The 14760-nt window shown below is 37.7% G+C and overlaps 1 protein-coding gene across 1 annotated transcript; it reads right to left on the reverse strand.

Annotated features, from left to right (window-relative positions):
* Positions 1–11172: 11172 nt before the first annotated feature.
* On the reverse strand, positions 11173–13313 carry LOC146369542 (uncharacterized). Its single transcript, XM_084910767.1, has 4 exons — positions 12969–13313; positions 12647–12802; positions 11751–11843; positions 11173–11484 (listed from the first exon to the last, which is right to left on the reverse strand). Exons 1-4 carry the CDS (start codon positions 13311–13313, stop codon positions 11173–11175), a joined length of 906 nt encoding a protein of 301 aa, XP_084766893.1.
* Between the last annotated feature and the right edge of the window lie 1447 nt (positions 13314–14760).

Here is a 14760-nt window from a genome sequence, read left to right on the forward strand (position 1 = left end):
TCTAGCACTTGCACAAGTGCATGGAGGCAGGACCTCACAGCAGAAGCATACTCCATAATGCGTTGTACATTATTATATGTATATTATATGTAATGTGGTATTTTTCAATTATTGTATTTACCAACATCAAGAAGTCACAAGCAAAGAAAGACCACACCACGGTGCATGTTTGAACAAGGAGAGTTTACTGGTCAAGATTATTTATTAAACAAATAAACCACATTTTTTTAACCCCCCAAAAATACACGTTCAAAGCAACACAACGGCAGCCCAATATCAGACAGAATTCCACTCTGTAGAGTGAGCGGTCATAATGAAGCAGTTGGTTTTATTTGTGGATTCAAGCTGCTCTTCATATTTTTGGCCACCAGATGTCACCAGAGAGGACTGTTGAAAAGCTTCGAGTAATGAATCGTTTTTCAATACAAGCTTCATTTGGACATCACTACTAAGCAGGCAGGCAGACGGAACACACAGATAACATGAGGGTACAACACAACACTGACACGAAGAAACACTGGGCTTAAATACACTGAGGAAGTCATCAAGGAATTAGAGACAGAAGGGGAACACAGCTGGGAGGAATAAGACCTAATGAGACGGGGGGAACAAAGCTAGAAACACTGACATAAGACAGGAACATGAACCTTCAGAGTAAAACAGGAAACAAGACACACTTTACTAGGACACAGACTCGACAGAGTGAGACAGACAAGACGCTGAACTAAACCGGCAATAATAACCAAATGCAACCCGAACCTTAATCATAATGCAGAAACATACCAGAATAACTGAAACACAGATTCATAATAAAAATCAACAAAGCACCAGAGAAACATAAAGAACAATCCATCACACAAAAATAAACCAAAACATAAAGAACTCAAAATGCTGGGTCGATCCGACCCAGGACCGTGACACATGGAGCCAGCGAGGGAGATGGCACATTCTGCTTATTTCTAAATAAAAACCCCACAAGCAGTTCTACCCCCAGATCAAAAACATACATAAGAAATACACTATACACATATGTTGTAATATTTTATGTATAAATGTACCTGTCCACTGGTTAATTACTAAAGCACATACGCAGGGCCTGACAGCACAGACATACTCTCAACCTATTATAAGATTGGGTTGTACATTATTATATAGAATTTTTTTTTTTGTAATATATTATATTGACAAACATGAAGAAGCCACATGCAAAGAGAGATGACATCATGACCCATGTTTAACCCTTTAAGACCTACCATAGAACCAAGTCCGCCAGAGCTTATATTATATTTTTACATGTTGTAGTGCCATTTTTGGGAGCATTTCAAGTTGATATACATCAATATAACCATTATAGCCCAAATTTTAATAATATGTCTGCATTAAGTGCATAGTAATTACATAAACTGCAAAAAAGTGCAATAAACTACGAAAAAATTGAAAATCGTTTTTGTTTTTTTAACATATATTTCTAGTTAGAGAAATTTAAGAGGCTTATCCCTCAAAACTGTAAATACAAAAAAGTTCCACAAAATAGTTTCCCACCACAGGAAATTTATTTTGAGTGTCTTCATAGTTTTATTTTTGAAATACACCAATTTTTATATACTGCAGGAAAAACAAAAATAAATATTATAATGCAAATTTGCAAAAAAACCCCCATCAAAATAAACTATTTCCAGCAGTGTAATATGAGTCCTAAGCATCCCAGAAATGACACAGAAAGTCATAAAGTCAAACATAACTTTTAAAAACACCAGTCTAGGCTCATGAGGCCCTGATGGTAAAAAACTACATTTCCGCAAAATGACGTCACTTCCGACATGGCGGACATGCGATAGTTCGCGCTGATGGACGTAGGAAGTGTTACAAACAGCTGATCGGATCGGCAAAGCGTGCTTCTGGAATATTATGTTTTTGTTGCTGCAAGTGCTTTTTATGCAGTTTTTGCAAAGCTATATGTGGAAGGAAACCGTGACCGAGGACAAGCTGATGGCATAAGATGATTGCGCTAGCTTATGTGGTTGCAGTGCTACCGGGATTTAAAAATAGTTACGCAAAACGGAGCGTGCCCGCTCCGACCGGCTTTAAAGGGTTAAACAGGGCAGATTTATTCATCATATTAGTTATTAATCAAATCAACATGGCACAGCCAAGAGGGAGATCACAACAAAGATTTTATGAACCAGGAGCTAGAAATAACAAACTCAGATACACAAAAAAATGCAAAACTGAAGATTAAATCATACAAAAAACTAGTATGAAAATCTCTTAAATCGAAAAAAAAAAAAAAAAGAATCACAAGCCCATAAGAAACTCAAAATCTGGGTCAAAGACCAAGGCCATGGCAGAAGGTTGGAACTGGGAAGGACATTACTCCAAAGGTAGCGCCCTCCATTAAAGTTGGAAAAGGGAGAAAAAACAGAATTAGTTTTGGTTCTTATCAAGGGCGAGCCATTCAGGTATCACTGGGACATGCCATCCCAAGTCGGAACAATAAATTAAAAAAAATTGTTTTTTGTTCAAACTTGTAATTCTAACCGAGCTTGAAGTTTTACTGGAGTTTCCATGTTAATTGATAATTTTCTTTCTAGAAGCACCCTTTGAATTAGTTCCTAGAATGATTTTGCATGTTCTCCCATGAGTTATTAGTTTCCTGGACACATTTAAAAAGGAAAAGCTGGTTTTCTAAACAAACAAACAAACAAACAAAAAAAACCCTCTTAGCTTAAAATTATGATTTCTGGAAAAATCTTTTTTTGTTTTTTCCCCCAGTGCTGTTGAGAGTCTAAGAGAATTTGGGGGATTTCTGTTTTTCTTCTTAGAGATTTTTGAGCCTTTAACCTGAGAGATTTAGCTTCTCTTAGGTTTTTGTAAGAATGTGCACATTTTTGATGACTTGATTACCTTTGGACTGTTATTTTGTCTTATCAGAATTAAAGCCTCCTTTTATGTTCCACTCCTATGTTCTGCATGCTGAGTTTGTTATCAGTAACTGATACAAAAAAAATATCAGTACAATCTTCAGACAACCACTGATTTTTCTTTAGTTTCTACAAGCTTGTTGTCATATTTTCACTCCAGTGTGACTTGTTGTACTAGACAGACAAACAGTGTTGAAACTACAATTTTTGACTACAACAGAGGGAAATACCAACCATACCAACCAGCAGCTGTTTTGCTTCCATGTGTCTAACCTCCTGAAGTGCATTTTTATCTTGCTTTGTAAAATCAGCTGCTCTGCTGCTAGTGCACTTTTCCATAATTGGGATTGGTCAGATAATGCAAATGCCATCCTGGGTTATCACAGAGAGTTGATGAGCCTCAAGGTGGCAGTAATGGTGTATAATCCTGCAGCAGATGAGCATGTGGGTTGTGTGTGGTGTGAAATTAAATTCTCCAGTCTGAATTTGTTTCTTCTGATCTTGAGTCATTAAAAACATGAAAGGAAAAACCAAAGGAAACAAAAAGAGAGATCAGCATATTAGAGCTAAACTGCCATTTGGACTCATGCCAGAAATTCATAGGAGAAATGAGGGGTGGCGAGCTGATTACAGGAAGACAAAATGTTTTGACTTTATCTACTGTGATGTTGGAGACAACATGAAAGTAAACAATGTTCCCACGCCCAAAATCAGCTACAGAAGCAGTTCAGATTTCATGCTTTGCAGTGTTCATATGAATCTCAGGAGTTTTTACCGTTTTTTCTGATGGCTTAAGCATATTTTTTGTAACTATTGGCTATTTTTGCAAAACTCTACACACAAATCAGAAAACCCTTCACCAAATCAGCAAAACATTGTAGTTTTCTTGGAAAAGCTAATAAACCTTGCTTAACTCTCCAAACCTTTGTAAAAATGGTATTTTTGTATCAAACAGTTAACACAAGCCATCACATTAATAAGCACACAATGCACCAACTAAACACTGATGGTATGAATAAAAAACACATCTGGCTTTTGCTTTCTCTGTGCACAAGATAGGCTATGTCAGTTTGAGGTCATACTTTTGTCATAGGTCCGTAAACATAGAGGGATCCAAACTTCAAGTACTGGTGTTTATTCACACACATCAAAACAAACACAAGTGCTTATTTCCAATTCAAAACAAAATAGTAATTTCACTGAGTTTTTACGTGCTTCTGAGTTTTTACGTGTTTTGGAGTTTGTACCTGCTTCAGAGTTCGTATGTGTTTTGAAGTTTGTATGTGCTTTGTCTCTAGGGGCCACCGTAAATATACTTTTATTTTTTCACTCCACATAAAATGTAATAAATAAATCATATAATACAAAAACCAACTATTCACAGTTCAACTTTTAACTATTTAAATTTTCAGCTTTTTCCTTTTAAACATATTTAAAGTGTAACAACACAAAACACTGCAAATCACAACACAATTAAATATAAATTAAAATATGAAAACAAAAAGAAGATGCATATTCTCTGTCATATGGGCCTGCATGAATAAACTTTCTGAATCCTTTATCATCCGCAACTGAAAACAGTTGTGGATCATTACTGTACCTTTCTAATGTGACGTTGTTGTCCCTGGCTCTCTTTCTCTGTCTCTCCCTCCTGCTCTGTTCCTGTGCTACTGCGTAGTGATGTTCGATTCGTGAATGAATACTCGAGAATCACTTTACTGACTCGTGAATCATGATTCACAAGCGCAACTGACTCACTGACTCATCCCTGTTGCTGTTAGCAAACTAATTCCATTAGTAGAAATATATCTAGCTTATAATTAAAATTGTGGGGGAAAAAACAACAGCCAGTTTCTTAACAAAAACATTCCTGCTCTGAACTGGAAGAAAAAACCCTGAGTAGAAGCTCACATCAAGACAACAGCTTCTCGCTCAGCTAGCATGCTAACAGCACATTTGAGTTACTCACCCCCTCATAGTATAAGCGAATCACTCAGGACTCACTAACCTCCTCCCTCCTGGCTCACAGCTCAAACGAGTTGAACGAATCACTGGCTGTGTCCGAATTCAGGGGAAGGATGCTCATAAGGACACTACCTACCTACGTCACAAGGTAGTGTCCTTAGACGGACGGGTAGTCAGGAAGTGAGTGGCTGTGGACAGCCCCCTTTTTTTTCTCTATAGAAACTTTATTGAACAAACAATGAGTATCCAACATAACAGACGGGCTGTGGACAGCCTCCTAGCCTTCAACTCCGCCCTTACTTGCGTGTTTTTCCGTCGCTAGCGCCACAGCGCGAAAACTTTAAAATGGACCCACAAATGTTGCTCCGTTGTGTGGACAATTTTATTTCTTGAGGAGCTAGAAAAACCTTATCGTCGTCACCCGCACGTGTTGTACAGAGGCGGAGCCAGACATTTGAAACACCCGGGGCTTAGCTCTAAAGAGTAGTATGCATGTGGGATTTTTTTTTTCTTTTTTCTTTTGGGGGGGTGGGGTGTAGAAATGACTGAAAGATTAATAGGCTCTGTTTTGAGTTTTGTTCAAAAAAGAATGACTTCATATAGGAAAAAAATATATCACATATGCAGGACACCTTAAACTAGGTTTTTAATTAAGCAGCAAGGCAGAACAAAATCAGGGCTGTATCAAGACACAGGGACTAAACTCCAATTCAACCAGACCCAGAACTGATCCAGAACTAAAACAGGACTACAACAGTTCAAAATCAGGACTACTGAGGACTTAACCACGACAGAACCAGAATCAGAACTAGATGATAGTAGCACTAAAAATCATCATAGACCTGCACTACACTTATTTTTTAATTCTACCAAAGTACACTGTTTAGATTGAGAAAAGTTTATATAATTATTTAGCCTTGTTGTGCAAACAAGCCTGCATAACTTAATAAATATAGAATTTGAAAAATAACAAACCTAAAAAGAAACACTAGGTACGAGATACATGAGTACCTATGATACTTTTGGTAAACAACCATTTGACTCACATGTGTGTCTCACCTGCTCTTGTTCCATCTCTGTTCTGTCCTCATTCTCCTCTCTCTCCCTCTCTGTTCGTCTCTCTCCCTCTTTGTGCTGACAATCATCAAATATACAGTTGAAACCAGATATTTACATACTCTTCAGATAAAAACACTTTTTTTTAATTGTAACATCAAATCAGACTAAATGTTTATTTTTTTTAGATTGATAAATATAAAAACATATTTGTTAACTTTAAGAGTAAAGAGAGAAACTATCTGTATTTCTTAATTGTAAATGGCACCAAATTGTATTCAAAATTGAGCCACACTTATGGAGCTCCACAGTTCTTTTTCTGGTGTTTTGGTTGACATCTCTTGATTTTCCCATTTTAAAGAAACAGGCTGTGTTTTGCCTTATATGCATCCACAGCTGTGCCACCAATTTACTCACATGGACTCTACTAACCTATCAGAAGCTTCTTCAGCTCAGAATGGAATCATCTGGTTTTCTTATTAATTAACAATAAACTTAGTGTATATGTACTCCTGAATTTGATGAAAGTGATAAAAAATAGAAAGCTGTCTCTCTTTATTCTGACATTTAACTAATTCAAAAGATATTTTAATATTTATTTAACCAAAACAAAACAAGTTTACTCTAAATTGATGTTGTACAGTAAAAAAAATGTTCTTGTGTTTTCCCTAAAGTGTATGTAAATATCTGGTTTCAACTGTGAATATACTGCTGTGTATTGAAATTCCTCTTGTTTTGCACAGAAATATACTGAACAACATACAAAGCATAATATATAAAATACTACCAGAGTTTTTTCTTTGAAAGAAGCCCCTTATGTCCATTCTTGTATATCAGTACATTACTGAAACCAATGTATTTAGCCGTGGAGGGAAACAACTGAAAATATGAAATAAACACACATGTAAGCTGAGACTCTTTAAAGAAACAGCATTGTTGTTGTTCAGCTTTTCATTTCGCCATTTGTTGATTCACTTGAAGAACGAGTAACGTAATATGGGTCAGGTGATCAGTTTGATATCAATCTTTCGTGATACACCGTCATATTTACCTGGTCGAACTTCAGTTCTCATCTGTCTGCCTGGCTCCGTTTCTCTAACAGCGCACTCGCAGGCAGGAGCTGCCCCGCCCTGAGCTCGGATCATACCAATATTAGGGGGGATTTATGCACAGTCGTAAATTCCCACAGTGTGCACTATGGGCTTCGAATATTGTGTGTAGTTTTTGTTTTATACAGTTGTCAGCCAGGCATCTAACTATGAAAAAATTACACTCCAAAAGACCCCGGGCTTCTGAAAAAACAACCCGGGCTTAAGCCCAGTAAGCCACCCCCCGCTCCGCCACTGGTGTTGTACCTTAGGCTCATCAGAGACAATCCAGGTAAAATAATTTCCTTTAATCTACACACATTTAGGAATTACTCAGCTAATTACACGTATGAATTATTGCCAGCATTGTGCCAAAAAGTGTTCGCCTGCCAAAACTGATTTCCAATGTTTCCGTGTGTAATATCTTTATGTATGTTGGTAAATAGACTTCGGTGAACATGGTTTACAAAGGGGTTTTATATATACAATAATTACCTGTTGTTCAAGTATCTTCATAACTCTGGTTATAATGTAGGTACACTTGATATATTTGTTGCGCTGTCTGCTGTCCTCTTGGCCAGATTACTCTTAAAAAATAAATTTCTAATGTCAACAAGATTGTTTTTGAACTGGATAAATAAAAGATATATAAAAGTCACTGCCAAAAACTGATTGCAGCTTCTACCTTGTTACAGGAATGTTGCTGGTGGCTCAGATTGACTTGATATCATTAATGAGGGAAACATTTGACACGTTTCACGTATTATAGAACAACAAGTTATTTATAGCAGGTTACATACGAGCAATCAGTTTAGGGCAAAAACCGGAAATCAGTTTTTGGCAGATGATTATTTTTTGGCACGACATCGGTCAGTCTTACACATGTACTGTATCATATAAAATATATAAACTAAATATCTTTGAAACGTATAGAATCTAATCTTTTGTTTGTTTTTTTACATAGCACTTTATCAAACTGTTGTCTGCTACAGAGTTACAATTATTATACTAATAATATAGCATCCACCATCTCCTGCTTGCATATTTCTGAAAACATCTTAGTGGTGTGGCAGCCACGAGTGAGCCAGCCCTGCAAACCCTGTGGATGGACGATGCAGTGGACAGTGGGAGGAAGCATCCTAAAGCTCTCTTTGCAGACCACCCTGTGTGATTCTCCACTCGCTGACCAGAAAAGACAAACCGCAGGTCTCAGTTGCAGCACCCCATCCATGTCTGATCTTCAGCAACACTGCCAGAGACTTCCTGTAATCTATTACAGGTGTTCAAGAAACGGTCCAGGAACAGGTCACTCAGGTTAATCCTGTGTGAACAACTGAAAATATTGTTTTTCCATCTTTACATACTGTGTATTTGAAATATTCATGTTTAATTGTTATTGTTATTTATTTATTGCTATCAAATAAATATCCATGTAGTATTGTTCAAAGTTAGCATTATGTTCATACGTGTTAAAAATGCCTGTAAATCAAATTGAGTTCAGTGACAATTACTGTTTGTTTGAATCAATTTATTAATAACATAAAACCTTTAAACTAATGCAACACATATAACAATGTAACAAATATATTCAAATAAATAAATGTCTCAATACATAACTCATTTGGGAACTAATCTTTCTAGAAGTGAACACAGTCTGTCCATCCTCTCCCTGCTCCCCTCTCCTCAGCCCCTCTTTGCTGCCTCATGTCCTCTCTGATGAGGTCTAGCAGCTCATCATTCCTGTCTCTTTTCCTCTTTCTCCCTGTCGTAGGTGGCTGAGCCGCTTCGTCATCGCTGTCGTTTTGGTCACCCACTGCTGTGCTTGGCCCTGGGGTGTCCTCAGGGAGAGAGGACATTAGGACAGGAGGCTTAATGGAAGGCATCTGTCCTATCACCTTATCCATGAGGGCAAACCAGGGCCAAGTAGCAGCAGTGGGCTTCCCACTGACTCCCTCTCCTGAGCCTGGATACTTGCAATCCTAAAGGCAGAGGAAATCAAAAATGATAGCAGGCAAATAAAAACACCACAACAACTCTTAGTAATTGCACATTTATTAACTTGTGTTCTTAAGAATTATCTTCTTGATAACACACATACGTACTTTGTATTTTGAGTTATCTCTTCTGGCCTGCAAGGGGGTGACTTTCCCCTGCAGGCCCATCTTCTCCAGAATTGTCCTGATCACACACAACAAATAAGAGAAGAAAGGAAACCGTGGCAACTATGTTAATCCCTAAACCCAAAAGTTTTCACAGCAGAACACCAGAGGAACACCGTCTGGACATCACAGGTTCTGTACAGCAGCGGTCCGTGAGTCGTTTGGTACAGGGCCACGAGAGTTGAAATTTATGGTTTTCAGGGGTTTTATTGTTAACTCTGTTTCCCTGGGTCTTTCCCTTGTTGTAGCTGTGTGTCTTATTTTGAAAGAAATATTTACACGTTACCATAGCGACCAGAGAGCATTAAGCGGCAGAGAGGAGGATGTTACTCTCAATGTTGAGGCATTTTCAGGAGGACGCTGCTAATAAAATTACACAATTACACAGTACATTCACGTTTATTATATTTACAAAATACCACAGTTTTTGTCTTGGTCGGATCATTTTATGTGGTTGTATTCATCCGCGATACCTTAAAGGCCGCTCCGTGTCTGACATAAACCGGTCTGTGGCGCAAAAAAGGTTGGGGACCGCTGCTGTACAGCATGAGGGTTAATAGGACTGGACTCATATGAATATGATGTGTACATTTATTTATTCTTGTACATCCACGCCGTAGTGGCCCAATTCTTCACCCCAGTGAAGAGGTGATTGTTTTCTCCTCGTTTTAATAAATTAAGCCATTTGGTCTTTGTTCCCCACAACATGTCACCAATTTGAAAAAATCTAAATTAGCTGTATGTAAGCGGCAATACATGAAAAATCGCGGGACCCGCGATACAAGCTGGTTTACAGTTATTTTAAATAAAAGAAACATGTCTATGCAGATGCCCAAAGCTTACACTCAAAAAAATAATTCATTGGATGAACTTAATTTCATCTTGCCACCTATATTCCATCTAAACAAATCATGTTATATCAATCCATCTTGATTGTGTTGTTTCAACACTAAATATGTTTGTAAGTGTAACATAATTTAAACATTAACATTCAGTTAATTTGATTTTTATTCAGTTAACATGTTTGTACCAAGTTAGTCTAATTAAATTAATTTAAATTCATGTTATATTGTTTAAACACCTTGGCACATCAAAAGTCAGTCTTGTTACATGAACTAGTAAAATATTTGTTTGTTACACCAATGTTAATCTTGTTGAATGAACAAATGTAATTTATGTCTGTAGTACTTACACCAATCATGTTTCAGTTAGTGTTTGTATTGCTTATGTAAACATTACTTTTAATTAAATTAATGAAACATACATAAATGATAACTTGCAAAACCATCTCTTTTATTTTGCATGAACATTCTTAAAACAGTTGGCAGGATCCCAGTTCAGCCTAGCTTTCTCCCCTTTAACCATCTCATACTAAGACCACAGAACTTCCAGATCAAGACATGCTGACTGAAAGAAAAAAATACAAAATAACCCTAACCCTAATAATAAAAATGAAATAAGTCTGTTGAATAGTTTGCAGACAAAAAATATTATCCCCAAAGCAACTTTCGTAAAATGTAGTAAAATATGCATTGCAAACAACAATATGAATTTTAACACAATTTAAAGCTCAGACATAACATTCAACATTACTATAACATTACAACATTATTATGTTGCTTGCATACATTAGTCCTCCATTTAATCAGGCTGTATCCATTAATAGTGACTTTATGCTATTTAACGTGTGGAGAAAACATTCAATTTTGAGTATAACTGCTCCACTCAAACAATTTGTGAAAACCAGTGTGCATTTGCCTTTGTAACAATTGCCATCTGGCAAAAATCAGTGTTTACACTTCAAGTGTATAAGACTTTAAGTTATGAACGAACAATCTTTGTATAATAGCCACAGAGCAAACCACATAGTTTATATGAACATTTTATAACTTACAATTTTAAACTTTAAAACAGTAAACATATTTGCATTGCAGAAACCTTGAAAAAAAATATCTGGCTTGCCTGAGTCTGTTTCAAGCTCATTCACCCCATTAGCTTGTTTTTTAGGAACTGTGCCTTGGATGACAACCTCTGTCCATCCAGCTTCATGATAATCTCTTGCAAGACTTCAAAAGTGCATTTGAGCTCCGGTGGGTAGCTTAGGTTCAGACAGTATATCAGTCCAAATAACAGAGCACAAGCAATTGCAATGCTCCTCAAACCAGTGAGAACCTCCACGCCTTCAATCAGGACACCGATGTTCTCTGGGTCATCTCCAGGCTCCACACCCTCCTGATGTATGACATACACTCCCATCACAGTTTGTTCCATGGCTTCAGTGTTGGCCTCAGTGTTCTGTGACGTAAAATATAATAATACATTTGTTTGAGTCTAGATATGAAAAAAAAAGGAATTCAGCAATCAGCGTGAATATGCTAATATATTTACTAAATTCTATGTCTCTGGTTTCACACCTCAGAAATTTGACATGAAACAAAACAAGGACCAATTGCAATATCTTTTATTCACACGTGTCACATTTTACCATTTCATATATCGAAATCACCCATAACTCCTGGAGCAAATTACATAACACAGAACAACTTGTGAATGTAACTGACCGTATATTCCTTCACAAGTTTCTCATGGTCTTCATTCAGGTAGACACACAAGGACTTCAGGATGCATGCTCGTCTTGTATGTATTGTGTCATCCTAAGAAAAAAGGGAATCCATAATGACAATATTTAGCTTTTAGGCAGCAGTTTGAAAAAGGAATACTTAGTTTGGAAGAGTCCAAAAGGCCACATGGTAAATAGACTGGTTCTTATATAGCGTTTTTCTACTCGGAGCACTCAAAGCTGCCTTTATACAACAATTCATTCACCCAATCACTTTTTCTAAACTGTTTAAATAGCCTGTATTTATATAGCACTTTACTGGTCCCTAAGGACCCCAAAGCACTTTACATATCCAGTCATCCACCCATTCACACACACATTCACACACTGGTGATGGTAAGCTACATTGTAGCCACAGCCACCCTGGGGCGCACTGACAGAGGTCGAGGCTGTCGAGCACTGGCGCCACCGGGTTTAGTGCTTACTGTCTAACATTCATACACATTCACACTCCGATGAATGCATCGGTGAGCAACTTGGGGTTAGTATCTTGCCCAAGGATATTTGGCATGCAGACTGGAGGAGCTTGGGACCAAGCCGCCAACCTTCTGGTTAGTAGCTGACCTGCTCTACCACCACATCTGTCTAAACCAAATCAGACACAAAATGAGGCAACTAAACACTAATGTTTTTTTTTTTGGGGGTTTTTTTTCATTTTGATCAAAATTAACCATACGATTTTATCAATTACTTATTAATATAAGACTGATGCTTATATAATTTGTATAAAATATGAAAACCTCTTAGGACTTTTGCCTACCATATGTATAGATATCTTTGCTCATAAAATTGCCAGATTATGGGCATAAAAAGTTCTTAAGCACAGATCTAACCCACCTTGGAGATGGCCACCATGATGTGTCTCATTTTTCTGCCAGCCACCCCACCTTTGCCTTGAAAGAGCTCCATCATGCGTGGAGTGTACAAGTCTAGCTCATAAAAGAATCTAGATAGCAGTGGTACTGTCGATATGCGCAGGAATTCCTTGTCAATCTGAAAAACATGAACAATGCACTTACAATATGCACCAGAGGAAGGACATACCAGGAATTATTAGCTGTTTTATCACTATGTTATGTCAATATTAGTGAAGCAAGAAATAACTGGTCAATCATAAACACACTCTTGCGACATAAAGCTAGACATATAGGACATGCACCTCTTTCTCGGTGAACAGAGCTGGCCATCTGCTTTTAAAATCTGCAATGAAGGGCTGTCCTTGAATAACTTCTTGCCTTCTGTACGAAAAAGTCTTCTGCATTTTCATTGTCACTATATTGTCATTGTTTCTCTTCTGAACCTCTGAAAGCAGTGCAATTCTCTCTTTTTCCAGGCTGTCAGTGGTTTCTCCTTTTGGATACTGCGGACAGTAATTGACTTCTGCTCTTCTAGGCTTTTTCACATTCAATGCTGCCTGACTTTTGTCTTGGGCCTTGTTCTTTAGTGAATTTACCAACACCTCAGCACAGCCCAGGCCTCTCAGTTTGGTCCGGACATTGGCCATTTTATACTTGAGGCTAATTTTCCAACCATAACAGCCATTAAAGGATCCCTGCTCCCTCAGACAAGGATGCTGTTTGACAAGGGCTTCTGCAACTTCATTCAGGTCATTGTCAGTTGGATAGACTTTAAATTTTATTATTTCTTCAGCCAGCCTTTCTAAAAGGTGGGATTTCAGTTTTGGTGAGGGGGTCAAATGAGTTCCACCAGCAATGAACTCAGCATTGGCCTTTTCAAGTTGCAGTTCAGCCTCATAGCTGAAACGAGGGACTGTGAAGACACTTGGCCACACTGACAGTCTTGTAGACGGTGATGAACCTGACGATGAAACGGGCCTTGTATTGTCTGTGTCTGCTGAAGAGCTTGAAAAGGAATGTGTTGGACTTCGCACTGGTTGACATGTCACTCCATCTTCTGTAAAACTTTGCAACTGCACACTATCCAAGTATACAACCTTTAAAGTTGCTTTATCATTAATTTCAGAGATCGCAGTCAGATTTACGAAATCATTTCCGAAATCAGGATCTTGATATTGAAGACGAAAATCCTGTTGCACTCCAAAATTTGTCTTTATTTCCTGACACAATTCCTCAATGGAGTCTGATATCCCAGCTGGTAAAATTAGTTTCCTGGCATCATCTTCTCCGAGAATGATCCTCAGTCTTATGGGCTGGGCCATCATGTTGACCTGGACAAATATCAAATATTTAAAAAATAAATAAAGATGTACTCATTGACTATTGTGCGAGTGTGTGTAACAAATTCTAATGTCAACGATAATTTGATGATGTCACCTTGGCCTCTAGGAAGTTTTTTACTGGAGAAGTGAATAGTGCATTTTCCAGATTTGTCTTGCATTCTTCTAATTAATGACGATTCTTGCATAAGATGCTTAAAAGAAATCTACTCTCAATAAATTAAGTAGCAATTGGTCTGCAAAGTATGATGTATTATTTACTGTGCCAGGTGATATAGGGGGAAAATACTTACAAACATCACTCCTGTTTACCCTGCAAGTTAGTGTGTCTCTTCAGAGTAACCAGACGCAGGCCTCCCACTGAATAGGCAGCTAACGGGTAGTCATCGAGTAGTTCCCCATGCTCAATCAGAGACACCTCTCTCGCATGTGACATGTCAAGTTCAAAAGCTCTGAAGTGCTCTCGATACCAAGCAGAGAACTTTTTTACAAAAAAGTATATTCTGCCATGCAAAATAAAAATCTGCAGAATTTCTGCAAACTCTGGCAAACCAAATAATTGCCCATGAACAACTATCATTCCTGTGCTGTAGTTCATGCCATTGTATGACACGCTTTTTGTAATATGGACATCAGTTTCATCTGGTAATCTTTGCTTTATAGCTACTGCGATATCACTTTTCAGAACATCAATTGGTACTGATGAGCCAACATTTACCATTAAAGGTGTCTTATGGTCAGAAGAGTGCAAGTC

Source organism: Perissodus microlepis, chromosome 17, assembly GCF_051167445.1.
Source record: "Perissodus microlepis isolate ML-2025 ecotype Zambia chromosome 17, ASM5116744v1, whole genome shotgun sequence".
Classification (NCBI taxonomy): Eukaryota; Metazoa; Chordata; class Actinopteri; order Cichliformes; family Cichlidae; genus Perissodus; species Perissodus microlepis.

What these genes read in the sequence shown, in the direction of transcription:
- LOC146369542 (XM_084910767.1), bottom strand. Translation starts at nt 13,313, where the DNA reads ATGGCCAATGTCCGGACCAAACTGAGAGGCCTGGGCTGTGCTGAGGTG. An exon ending in TCATGGTGGCCATCTCCAAG is followed by an intron (nt 11,844 to 12,646) that starts GTGGGTTAGATC and finishes CTTTTTTCTTAG; the next exon opens with GATGACACAATACATACAAG. An exon ending in AACTTGTGAAGGAATATACG is followed by an intron (nt 11,485 to 11,750) that starts GTCAGTTACATT and finishes TTTACGTCACAG; the next exon opens with AACACTGAGGCCAACACTGA.